Here is a 13,620-nt window from a genome sequence, read left to right as displayed (position 1 = left end):
GCATCTTTAACTCATAATCAACCGGGAAAATTTTGTTAACTGCAGATTTATTTAATGTGCATGGACATGTGTATGCTTTTAAGGTGATGTGTGCTGAATTTGATATGTGATGTGTATCATTGTGTGTACAATGATCACTATATCACAGAAATTGTAGAAAAATGTATGTAAGCAGATTTACAAAAGCTCAAGTGAATGTTTTTGTCACGCAGACTCACAAATTGGGTTGAATAAAAGCCAAGACTGTATCCTCTAAAATGATACCAAACATAAAATATTAATTGAATTGTATTTATAGTGAACCTAGATGAGATTTATATCATGATGATAGATGTGCAGAGTTGTGGGGGTACATTAGACAAGGTTGGGAACCATTGTACCAGAGGAGCAAACCTGATATGTGGGCAAACACTAACTATGACTATGTAAAATTTAAATAAGAAAGTACCAATAATTGTTCAAAAGTGCATTTATTTAATTCATTCTTTTGGCACTTCAGTTATCATCACTGGTCACACAGTTAACGTAAAACAAAAGTGAGCACCCCAGTACTACTGTAGCTTAAGAGTTATGTCAAATTTACTGCCCAGCAGAAATTCAAAATGTTATAATTAATGGAGCAGTTCTTAGAAATGTTTAAGGCAGTGTGATCAGTAAAAACAACAAAAAAGTAATAATATGATATTTAAGTAATGAATAAATATAATTTTCAGATGTGAGGGAAGGTTAATTTTGGATAATTAGCCTCTGAAATTAATACAAAAAACATTTTAAGGCTATAAGTTTCAGGGGAGATCATCAGGGATGGTTTTCTGGTTTAAGGGCAGAAATACTGTTATTATCAGAGATGCTCACAAATTGTTTCATTAGGACAATATTACACAATTAGATGGATAAAATATTTCACATAAAGGTGACATACAGTATAAAGAGATATTACAAAAAACATGCAAACAGACAGCACCAAATTGAGACTAACACAAAGCAGCTTTGGCAACAACTGAGATTTTCTGTAAAGAAAGGAGGAGAGAAAGGTTTAATTAACAGCTCAAGGCATCGTCAGTATAATGAATCATTTCAAACATGCAGTAAGCTTTAAATGCTTAAAAAGGTTTTAAAAAATACATTATAAACTTAGAAAAAGGTTCAAGGAGTGGACACAAAATGACATCTTATTTCAAGTTAAAGGTAACCACTGAAGAATGGCACTAAATCATTCTTCTTCTTTCTGGTGTTCTCTTTGTCTGTGTCTCTAAGTCCCAATATATTGCCTCTGATGCAACTTCTCAGGCACTGTATCATGTAGACTCATTTTACCAGATGTCTCATTTCATTTCAAAGTCACAATTTGATCTGGCCGCTCATTTTGGCAAAGGTACCGGGTAAGATTTCAATCTTTACTTAATGTCTTAGGGTTAGCCTTTTTCACAAAATAAATGCATCTGTTTGAGTAGTCTTTACACGCATGTTCAGAGTTCTGCCAGCTCCACACATGAGTGCTAGTGCTTTTTCTCGAGGTAATTTGAGGGAACCCATCCTTTCCTTGGTCTGCCATTGTCCAGAACCTTGCAGTACCACCATCCATTTGGGTTTCTTTCCAGGACCTCCAGACTAGTCCCCTCAGGAAATCCCATGGTCTCCTCATCACCATGATAATCTGCTATGGAGACATACACCTCTCTGAGGTTGTTATGGATGATATGGGGCTTGGGCCTCACTGTGGATACAGGGAGGGCATTCTTCTGAGAGCTGAGGCCGAGGGATTCAGAGCTACCGGTGCCGGATATGTCCCTGTTGGGTAGTGCTATGTTGTTTGATACCAGACTGCGTGGCACCGTGCCGAAGGAGGCATTGCGTCGCACTGTTGGGCTGGCACGAGGGTGATCTGTGGAGTTGAGGGACTCATTTCTCCTGAGAGAGCCGGCAGGACTGGGACCATCCCTGATTGGGGCTGATATGAAGACAGATTGAGGTCTGACAACCTGCTGCTGTTTGGTGTTATTCAGTTTCCGTGAACCGAACAAGCCGGTAGGTTTGGAGAGACCACCTGGAGGCTTGGAGGGAATGGGTGGGGTGACCTTCCTTAGGTTTTGGTTGATATTGTTCAATGCTTGCACCCTTTGTTCATTCTTCTCCAGGCTGTTGGACTTGCTGAGGCTTCCAGGTTTTGTCGGGGTGCCATCAGATTCTGACCCTGCCATGTCATCTTGTTGCCTGATGGGCTCCAGGTAGTAAGTTGGAGCCCAACCCTCTGAATCTCCCCAGCGGACATACCACCAGCCACTCTCCTGTTTCTCCAGCACTTCTACCTCCACTCCAGCGGGGAAACTGAGCTCAGACTCTTGGACTTTCTCATAGGGATCTGTGGTGCGATATAGGCTGCAGCCTTCCAGGTCAGAGTCTCCTCTGCTGCCTTTAGAATAGATGGAGGAGAGATCGGATGTGCTCTGAGATGAGAAGGAGTCCTCAGAGGAGATGACTGAAGCTGTCTCAGAGTCCTCACCTTTAGTTTTGGTGCCATTCTTCAACTGCCCTGTTGGCCGCAGCTGTCTTCTCAAGGTGCTGATGTCCATCTTTTCAGCACTGGAGGCTTTGGCGAGGTGTGGTTTAGGCCTCACTACTGGCTTTAGTTTAGAGGAAGACTTGGTTGGAGAGGATACCTTGCTTTCCTCTCTGTCTTTCTTAGGTCTGGACAGATCTGGGGTGGACTCAGTGGAGGCAGATTTAGGACTGGATGCTTCCTCAGCTTTGGTTGAAAATGGGCTCCCATTCAAGTCGATCTTGAGTTTGTTCCCTGCAGATCTCCAGCCACCTGAAGTTGGGTTTGCAGTCTTGCCAGTTTCTGACAAGACACTTGTCTTGGAGGAATTTGAGTCCCTGCTGCACTGCCTCTCTGGGGTCTCTCTGAAGGGCCGGAAGCCGTCATTCTCATAGATACACTCTTCCTCTCCCTCCGCCTCCCCCTCTGCCTCGTGGCCATCTTCAAATGACTCACCCATTTTGAAGGAGGCACTGTGGAGTGATGAAGCAGGTGAGGGCTTGGAGGACAGATGGGATCCCTTCTCGGAGGAAGTGTCCTCATTCTTTGTGTCCACCAAGGAACCTTCTCCTCGCAGAAACTCAAACTCAGACTCCATGTCCAGATCACCAATGGCAGGAACATCATATTCTGGCTCTTCATACACTGGTCTCCCAGGAGACACAGGAGACTCTGGAGCTTCAGACCCAGGGCTGCTGGGAGGTGCAGTCTCCACTGAGTCTTGTTTTTTGACAGGCGGAGCTGGGGGTGGAACTTTAGGGCGACACAGAGTGCTTGTTCTGCGATTCAGATTGGGCTTTTTACGTTTATCAATGTAGGAGCAGGGTGCCCAGCCCTCCTTCTCTCCTATCTGGACATACCACCAACCACCTGAGTTCTTCTCAATGACCTAAAATACAAGTGCAAGAAAGGGTTCAGACTTTATATGAAGACATTTTGAACATGTTTATGATTCATTTCTCTTGTCAAAGGCAAAGTTATTACTGAGCTATGATGACTAAATTGATACATCAAGCGATAGATGGTTGGTACCCAAGTTTAAGATGGTGTTGTCACTGAGGTTTACTTTAAAAAAGAACTCTTACCTCTGCTTTCTGTCCTCCATTGAAACTGATACCATCAGATATACAGGACTGGAAATCTGCAATGGTGTAATACTCTGCTTCAACTGTAGGGGGCTCTGGTGGGGAGGGCAACTGAAATCCCTGGGAAGAAAGGAAATTGACAATGTTAGACTTCTTGTTTGTGCCAGAAAGCAAATAAGTACAATTGCTCAAGTAATGTACTTAAGACCGGTTTTCAGGTTAAAAGAAACATATGATAATCCTATAAAATACAGTTCAGTGGAAACCTTTTCGACAAAAAAGCAGCATATGATTGGGGCCTCTTGTCACGTTTCAGACGACTAGGAGTTGTTAGCAGTTCTACCAAAGAGAAATTTCCTCTCTAAACTCCTCAGATGGTTTCATTTAAATAATTGTTCAAGGCTCTGTGAGGTAAAGTTATTTATTATTTCACATAAAAGCTAAGATTAGAGAAGAGTCCAAAAAAAAAAACGAATATAACATTTTATAGCAGAACTTTGTTTTTCCTTCTTTTCTACCCCAGTAATCATGTCAAAGCCCCTGACATTTATCTTGTTAGTCTTTTACAACAGTAAAATTATGCTCAGATATTGATGGATCTTTAATCACAATCTATTAATATCATGTATAAATCAGTTGCAAAATGAGTACTTCTACTTTTGATACTTTATTAGAAGTACATAATGTAGTTCTAATAAAATATAGGACTTTTTACATATAATATGGGAATATGGGAATTTTACAGTTTTGTATTGGTACTTTTACTCTTACTTGCTGCTATTTGTTTATATGAAGGAAAATCCACAGATTTCAAAGCCCTGTGCATGTCCATTAATCAGAGATAAGTTCAATACAAACATTATGCTTTTGATTTATCTTTTCCTCATACATTTGTCAGTTTGTTCTTCCAGAACAAAAATTAAGATCTGAACAATGCCATTTAAAATTGCTCACAAGTGGTATACATTTATTAGTAACCATATGTGGAAGCTTTAAAAAATAAATAAATGACTGGTTGACAAAAAGGATGCATGGCGGAAATATCAAACACTGTTACCAGGGTTGCATCTCTTCGAGGAGGAGGTTTTTGCCTGAGAACTGGGGAACCTGCAAAACAATCACAAAGAGGAAAAGACATACATGAAACCAAACACGGTCGGTTTCATTTAAGAATAGATATTTATGAGCCTCAAGACATTTAGGAAAGAGATTTAAAAACAGTTTGACTAGTGGTCTACAGATCGACAGAAATTCAAGTTATGACAGAAACTGAATCTTTCACAGTGACACGACTAACCAATTTCCACTCGATGAGGGGCGATGCGGGCTATCGCTGGTGAAGCAGGCTCTGCTTTGCTTCCATCCTGTGGGGAATTAACGGGGCTGGAGTCAGCACAGGGGATTGGCAAGCTGATCTCCTTCCTGGCCACCTGGGGGCTCTCTGGGACACCTTCAGTCTGCATGTCCTTCTCACTCAAGGCTTTCTTGTTAAGCAGGTTACTGATCTCCATGATGTTTCCAATTATCTCCACTGGGCCTGTAACGGTCTTCTTGCGGGGAGAGAAGTCATCCTTCGCCTTCTTTAGGTAAGAGGCTGGAGCCCAACCCTCTTTATCCTGGTACCTGGGGAAGTAAGTGAGATGTAAAAGAAAACTGTTCAAAAATTCCATCATTTTGTAATGAAAGAAATAAACGTCTGAAGCAAGCGAGCAGAGACTTACCTGATAAACCACCATCCTTCCAGGTTCTTCTGAATCACCTCCACAATAACACCTTTCTCGAAAGCAATTTCATCCTTGCCTTGACTGGAATAGGGCTGCACTGTTACGTACTTCTCTTCTGCCAAAGCCAGAGCAGAGAATGACAACAAAGCTAAGAATTTGAGGGCTGTAAAATCTCTGAAAAGCAGATCATCGTTGGAAAGAAAAGAAAAAGAGACATAGGTGCATTTTCTATTAATCTTTTCTACAGACTTATATGACTTAGGACTTATATTTATATGATCATACTGCAGTAGTAAGAGATAGAAGGTTAACAGAGCAGAGGTGTATCTTTTCTTTAACACAGACTGGAACTGTTCTGCTTTCTGGCCATTCGCTCAGCTGCCAGATGTGCATGTGGATGTGTTCTGTGGGTGCGTGTGTTAAAATGTTCTTTGGCACATGAGATTTCTCTCTAATGTTTTTATGAAAGAGAGAGAACTTTATGATGCAGTGAATAACAACAGGAAATAATCAGTTCCTGTATTTAGGCAAAGATAACTTGCCATCAGTATGTATTTCTCTGAAGTTACATAGATTGATATTAGGTACTTTTTAGCACTATAAGGTGATGAGAAATCACTTGTAGTGTTAACACCATTATCATGGACAATGCAATGTGACAGTATTGTATTATGAGTTACAGTATGATACCCATAACAAATGAGAAGTACTGAGGCACCCTGGTGGCCTAGGATATGTTCACATTTTTTCAAGTCTATCTTAAAAATAATATTCACATGCCCATTTGTACATTGAATTGAAAGCACTGTTGGTCATTAATTGTACCTCCTGTCCATACTGGCCACAATAATATCCCCTCTTAAAGCAATAGCATTGTAAGTGATGGAAGTCAGAACTAATTTCCCATGTCTCATTTCTGTGCACACATTGATTTCAAATGTTAGCCAAAGCTTCTGCAACGTTCCAGCAGTCTGAGTTAGACAAATCAAACAAACATCTTACATTACATTGTTTTTATTACAGAATTCTCTCTTCTTTTTTTTTTTACTGTCCCTCCATCACAATTTAACACAAAGAGGAAATTTGGAACAAGAGGGACTGTAACTTTGGAAGACACCCACTTGATATGACTGCCTCAGACTGCTTTAACCTCGGTCCATAAGACTGTGGATTTTGTCGCCCAGCGCTTAGACTGCAGACACTTTAAGAAGGGATTTGTTTGCAGCCAGTACGTACAGGACAGTTACTACAACCAATAATGATTTCAATGTGCATATCAGCATGGGGGTGTTGTTTTGACAGATATGAAAATATATAACGCTTGGCACAAACCTGAGGACAAGCTGAAGGACCTGCACATAAAGCTGTTTCCATCATCTCGCACGGATGTTTTAGTCTTTGCCACTCAGGAAGGAGCATAAACCTTATGACTGAGTAAATACACTAGACTACACACTAAACGAGTCAAGTGGTCAGTAACAAGTAGAGTTCTGGAGGTAGACGATTCTGCGAGGGCGCCAATTGTTGCATGTTCTTTTACCAAAACAAACATGGATTGCAACCAGCAGCCCGCAATATTTATATGCAGTGCAGTTTGTACTTCAAAGGCCAAAAAAAGGAGGAAAAAAAGCTCCGCGTTTAGGTGAGATCCTAGATGGAGATGCGTGGGCAACATGGACCATACAGCCCAGAGAGGGAACATGAGGGGAGTGAAAACAAACTAAATATCAGATGAAGCTGTTTATTTACAGGCATGTCTCCCTCAGGCAACACACATGACGTCTGTGGTTGCATATGTCAGTCGTAAATGTCAAACATGTTTAATCTTCATGAGAACAACTGAAGATTAAAATCGTTGCATATCACACATTGAATGATTTTATCTGCCAGCTGTCAACACCAACTGACCCACACCACAAATCCGGTGCACCACAATTGGATCCATCGTATTCATAATTGGTTCAACAATCTTAACATGTGTCCCTGCCTTAAGGCACCGACCATGAACTGCAACATTCCCTGTTTTTGATGTTCGCCATCTCTCTCTCCCTTCATTTCCTGTCATCCCTGATCAACTGTCCAATAAAGGTGTAAAATGCCCATAAAAAACTAAGGAGAACCAGGAGTACGCCATAATATCAAGCACTTTAACATCAATTAATTGCTTGTGTTTACAAAGGGTATTGACCAAGGCCAACTACAGCACATGGGTCCTAACAGTGTCCTTGGCTTTGTGACAGCAAGCATCTCCTAACTCAGCACATAATAGAGAGCAGAGGCTCCATGCTGATTTATGCATTCCCATGAGGCCAAGGGCCAGAGCAAAGACCTCATTTCCTGTCATTACGGCAATTCCTGTCTAAACACACACGGCGCAAGTAGAAGAGGTGTGTTGAAAAAGGAGAGGAACACATAAAGAAGCGCTGTCCTCCAAGCTGGTACACAGGAATCAACATTCTGGTGACACATTATTCCATTTTCCTTTTCTCCACCCATTTCCAGGGTTGTGTAGGAGCTGAACGGGTGTGGGAATAATTCCCTTTATTTGCAAAAACTAAAGTAGGCTCCATGGGTAAAGGATATTCCTGTACGCTTTATTTTCCTTATGCCTGGTTCTTCCGGCCTCTTTGTGTTGGGGCTGGTAGAACGTTTTCCTCTCACCAACCTCTTTCAAACAATATCCAACAGTGCAATGAAGGGAAACTCTGAATCAGATGTTATGTTAACCACAACATGCATCGCCTGCATCAGTGTTATAAATTATTCTTGTGGAGTCAGCAAAATATCTGTCTTTTTTTTTTTGGGGGCGAAAAAAATTTTTTTTTTTTTTTTTTTTTTTTTTTTTAACACAAAGCAGGATTTCAGTCCTTGGGTGGAAACAACTCTCTCTCTCCACTCCAGAGAGCAGCATCCACTGCCAAGTGCAAAGTTTGGGCTGAACTCAATAGCCTATCCTCACTCCTCTGTCAGTAATCCAAATGCATCTCCTGTGAAAAAAAAAAAACCCTTTGGCCTTGGTCAGGAGAACATGTGTAAGTGTGTGAGAGAGAATGTGATTTTCTTGCTAACCAAGTGAGAGATTAATAAGGCTCTTTGTTTATCTGTCAATATTGGTTGCTATCTCCACCACAGCAGGATAAATGTCTGTTTCTTCCACACTTGGTGGAACACACACTCATTAGAAAACTACATACACGCTTCATTTGCTCATAAAAAAGCAAAATATGGCTCTAAAATGCAGCATAAGGCATTCCAGAGCCTATTATGCAACTACTTTCAGATGAGTGGGTAGTGTGATTCTGAGAAGATTGCTTTTGGCACGTGGTGTTTAATTATAATGAAAATGCTTACATGGAGCAATTTTGTAACATAATTTGAGCTTAGCATCAATAATTGGTGTATATAAAGTCGCTGATTTCACCTTTGCTTTCCAAGCTCATTTCATATTAACGTCAGTTAGTGGTTAGTTGTGGTGGATTGTGGCTCGTGATGAATGCATTTGCTGGAAGACAACACTGGATGCAAGACTGAGCAAATATGTGCATGTGGAGAGGGACAAGTTCAGCCGCGTGACCATGTGATAAGAGGCAATAAATAAGACGGGGTGAGGAGAACAATAACAAAGGGAGGGTGGGAAGGGGGGAGGGAGGGAAGGGGAGGTGATGCAGCATCTGTCTCAGTTCACCTCGGCTCTGCTGCCTGCTGATGACACCCCCCAACGTCCATCTCCGGTCCAGCCTCTTCAGATGAGCCTTATGTCGCTTAGTAACTGACAGACACACATGGTGACCAGACAAGGACAAACAAACAAACATTTGAGACATGAAGAGCAAGCACAAATGTTACACAAACACACGGCACATGTGACAAATGACATGGGTCCAAACCAAAAAGAGCCCCATTATTAGCTACATGGAGGACATGAAAACAAGACCACAAAGCAAAACACGGTGGACGGTTAGAGTGGATGGATGGAGGTTACAGAGGAAGTGTTAAACCAAGACATCTTCTCTGTGGCTTGTAATTAGGATGTTGTTAGCATGGTTTTCCCATCCTGTCGTGTTAGAGCATCTGGGACACACATTGCTGCTGCAGGAATGCCATCCAATTAATAGAGCAGCTGAGGGTGCCGCTGGTGGGAGTTGTGCATGTCAGAGGGTCTGTAACTGGCAGCTCGCATCAGCTGTAACGTTGACAGATACTGCGAGAGTGTGGTATTAATATTCTCATTTCAAAAATCCTGGAAGTAATATGTTTATTTTTGTATAAAATATGACCAAAAGAAGGAAGAGGAGGATCTGTGTACACTCCCATCAGACATCTGAAGCTGTCTGAGCCTTCAACATGTCTCTCTTTTTTTTTTCTTTTTTTTTTTTTTGGCTTTTTGAAAGAAAACTATCATGAATTCCATATCCAGTTTTTCAGAAATATGTGCTTCAGTGTGGCGGCACAGACTGCTGGACTGACAAAGAGATGCTTAATGAGTTTCATGCCATTCCCATAACTGACTAGTCACATAAACACTAATTACACTGACAGATTGTCCTCCCGAAACCCCCTGGCAGGAAACTCCAGCTATCTTTGACTGGGTAGATAGGAGAGTTGGGTGTGGACGCTTACATTCAGGTATGTGTGTGTGTATTTGTGCCTGTGTGTGCATATACAGTGTGTTGAAATCTTCTGTTAAATATATATTCTGTAAGTAAATCAAACTGGGAGAAAAGGGCATTTTAACATATCACACATATTGCGAAAACACCCTGTAGCCTCTCTCGCTCTCGCTCTCTCTCCCCCTCCATCTTTGAGTCATAAGATATACAACACCAAGGGGATCCTGCGCTCCATTGTTATAAAGTACACCAATTGTACAGCAAAAGACGTGTTGGCCAGGGTGCTGGAAAATCTTGATGTTTGTTTGGAAGTGTAATACGCATCTTAATTATTTCCGTGCCTCCAGTTTGTTGGGTTTTCTCTTCACACAGTGCTGCATGAATCTTAACGAATAAGCTGCAGTGGCTGCACTACCTGTCAGAGCTATCAAACTCTAAGTATGTGACACTAATTGAGCTCTAGTGCCCTGAGATTAAAATGTTTTCTCCACTAATACTGAAGAATGAGACAGTTTGATCTGCTGGCTCTAGATGGCTCGATAACCGCATCTGACGGGGCTATTAAGATGATTGCATGATTGGACGCAGTCTTCAGCTGCACACGTCGGTATTATAACCTGGCGGAGCAAACTCTACATAGGTGTGTTTCCTATCAGGATTTTGGATCTCTCTCTGACTCGTGTAAGTGCATGAAACTTAACGTCTACACTCGTCTACTGTGCTGTAACTTTTCAGCGTTTCACAATGGTAAGCAGACATTGCATGAAATAGCATAATTCATATCAGAGCTTGCTTTAATTAAAGATAACCATGATATAAAGAGCACAACTCATGAAATGTTCTCATGTTTTATTCCTTTCTGCTGATGGAAACACATGCCTCTTTCATGAGCTCACTCCACGGAGGTCATATCACCTAATATTGCTCTGGATCTTTACTGTACAGTGCATTACTGTGCAGCACATCAATTCGGTGGTTGCGGTCTGGTCCCTCCTGGAACTCCTCCTTGCTGTTTAGCCAGTGCTGAATCTCCACTCTGTTCAAGCATGCTTATGATGGCAGGCAGACAGAGAGAGGTGTTCACACCAGACTGGCGTCAGACGTTAGCGTAGGCCGGCAGCGGTGAAGTAGTACGGAGCGAGTTTGCTCCATTTTGTCACAGATCAAAGGCTGATGATTGAGGGCAGAGGTGGTGTCTGTGTGTGGGTATTTAACAGAGTGTGTGTGGTTGTATTTGTGTGTGTGTGTGTGGTATTATTTGTGTGTGTTTGTGTGTGTGTCAGAGGCAGGAGGGTTAGCAGTGACTTACCTTCCCCAGCTTTAGAGGCGCCCACCTCCAAGTCATCCCGTGTGCCACTGTGGGAGTTGAGATAGGTGGCAGGGACCCAACCCTGCTCCTCTGCCGTGCTGACAAACCACCAACCTGTGGAAACATACAGAGGCTGAAAGTCGACAGGACTATGTAGGTAGACCAAAGTAATCAGGTGCATAGTGCGCAGGATGTTTAACAAACACAGCATGCATTACAAAGCAGGGTACAGTGAGTACAGCTTAAACTTTCAGTGTCAGTATTAAAAAGTCATCTGAAGCCTAGAGAATTTGTTGACATTTTTCTTATGAATTTGGATCTGCCTCTCTGCTTCAGTACAGAGTACACATAATAAACCTCTACAAAACTGATGAAAACGATCACAGATGACATCCTCTAATCTGACCATAGATCTTCTAGTCTGGCTTAAATTCCCTGTTAAATACTCATATCTTTGTTTTAGTCACTGAGCCCTGATTTGATAAAACATATCAAATCACAGGGATGAGCTACAAATGAACATGAACACGAGGAACTTGATTGTGTTGCCAACAGAATCTATAACCACGGTCAGGGCCAAGAACATCAGAGGGAGCACCGCCTGGCTGAGGCTCGATTCATGACACAATCTTGTTCAACCTGCGTTTCATCAGGTTCCTTCATGATTTCAGTGGGCAGGACTTTACTGAGGTATTGTTACAAGCCAGCCTGGGTTGCAGCTGATTTGATTGGGTACCTCTGGGTATGACAACATTTCTTTGACAACTGCTTTATGACAAACGCCTCAACTGGAGAGGAGCACATAGAAATTGATGTTTCACTTTAAAATCTGATCTTAATAAAATGAGTGGAATACAGGGACCCCTTGTGCCAGATAAGGTGTGCTGTGTAAGGCCACGTGGCAAATGCAAAGAACATATGTGCATTAATCATAACGTTTTAAAGTTACACAAAAGCGTCACCCTGCATGTGTGAGATGGTGTCAGCTCCCTGCAGGAGACCTAAGTGACAAAGCTGGCACAGAAACCTGTCCTATATGTGGTATGCCACATGTACGCTATTTGTTGTGGTAACAGGGATACAATATGGCTGACAGCTGTCTGAATAGCCCGTAAAGAGGAAAGGAGTGTTCCATCACTCTTTCACAGCTGGTCCAAACCTCCAGTGTACATTTTCCTACAGAAATGGTGTGTTATGAGGTAGTTTATTTGCACACTATTAATAAAAAGAAGCAGAATATAAAACGATAGACAGGAACAGAAAGAACTTAATGAATGATATGAGGAAGGATGAGGCAAAAATGTGGGATGCTAATATTGAAATGGCAGCAAAAAAGATTGCAGATGCCTATATTTGGCAGTTGTGATTCATCTGTATTAAGTGAAATATCTTGTAATTATGTTCTTAATTTTCAATTAGACAGGTAGCAATTCAATTAGATTAAATGGGGCGTTGGAATTGGACAAGGAGGCCCTTTTCATCAGTGATAAAGACCTTTTTCATTCTGTTCTGTTGGATCTGCTTCATGCGGAAAGATTTTTTTGTAAAGTCAGTGAGAATTTGAAAAAAGACAATAAACAAAGTTTCATCCCTGCTGGATAATGGCATCTCATCTCTCAGCAAAACAAACCGGAGTGGAGATCCAAACCTCTGCCAACACTGAACAATGCCTCAACGTGCTGTTGTATTCACAGACATCATGATTTCTCTACAATTTATTGATAGCTGCAAGGACGCCCTTTAGATTTGGTATCAGAACCCTTCCTCAAGGATCATGCAGTGATTATGGTTGTAAAACCTTTTGTAATTTTTGCAATCCCAAACTGTGATGACTAACATAACTGAATCAAATTGTTCCCTGGTCGTATCTATCGATAAATCTATCTGGGATCTAGAGGAACTATCCTGCTGACAGACTAAATGGATGACTGTCTCAGTGAAGGCAATAACTGAGAAAACATTTCCAGGCCTTTTTTCTCACTTCAAAGTGCAATCTCTGTGATTCATGCGAAGGATGATTTATTTAATTGATGAATTTGCTAAGCCACACGACATAAAATAATCATCAGTTGTGCAGTGGGGCTATTTTGCATAGAGTTTAGGGTGGGTCCAGATACGAGGATGCTGTTAGTATCTGGCTCTGAGCACCATGCTGGCTCGGCATCAGGGATGAAACAAGCCATGTAATGTGCTCAGTCTTTGCACCAAAGCTGTGGCTTGAACAAAAGCCCATGTTGGTAAATGAGACACCAAGCAACAAGCTACAAAACTAACATTCAGAACCAGTGGATTCAAAACAAAGACTTTCGCCTTTGTATTAATTTGACATTAATTTGACATTATTTTGCAACAC

The 13,620-nt window shown here is 41.7% G+C and overlaps 1 protein-coding gene across 3 annotated transcripts in view; it reads right to left on the bottom strand.

Annotated features, from left to right (window-relative positions):
• Positions 1-484: 484 nt before the first annotated feature.
• The window catches only part of LOC111235273 (SH3 and PX domain-containing protein 2A-like), a 52,931-nt gene continuing 39,795 nt past the window's right edge, over positions 485-13,620 (bottom strand). For 2 of the 3 annotated variants that reach the window (XM_022763677.1, XM_022763679.1), the window contains 7 exons: positions 11,268-11,381; positions 9,034-9,117; positions 5,346-5,463; positions 4,922-5,247; positions 4,682-4,731; positions 3,625-3,744; positions 485-3,428 (listed from right to left, as the gene is read on the bottom strand). In XM_022763677.1, the coding sequence (XP_022619398.1) occupies positions 1,500-3,428; positions 3,625-3,744; positions 4,682-4,731; positions 4,922-5,247; positions 5,346-5,463; positions 9,034-9,117; positions 11,268-11,381 (2,741 nt within the window). In that variant the 3' untranslated portion in view covers positions 485-1,499. The remainder of the gene's footprint in view (positions 3,429-3,624; positions 3,745-4,681; positions 4,732-4,921; positions 5,248-5,345; positions 5,464-9,033; positions 9,118-11,267; positions 11,382-13,620) is intronic. The other variant, XM_022763678.1, reaches the window with a different exon arrangement.

This window comes from Seriola dumerili, unplaced genomic scaffold (assembly GCF_002260705.1).
Source record: "Seriola dumerili isolate Sdu_G_001 unplaced genomic scaffold, Sdu_1.0 BDQW01000478.1, whole genome shotgun sequence".
Taxonomy (NCBI): domain Eukaryota; kingdom Metazoa; phylum Chordata; class Actinopteri; order Carangiformes; family Carangidae; genus Seriola; species Seriola dumerili.
The sequence above is the reverse complement of the archived record's forward strand: the minus strand, read 5'-3'. Positions and strand labels throughout refer to the sequence as shown.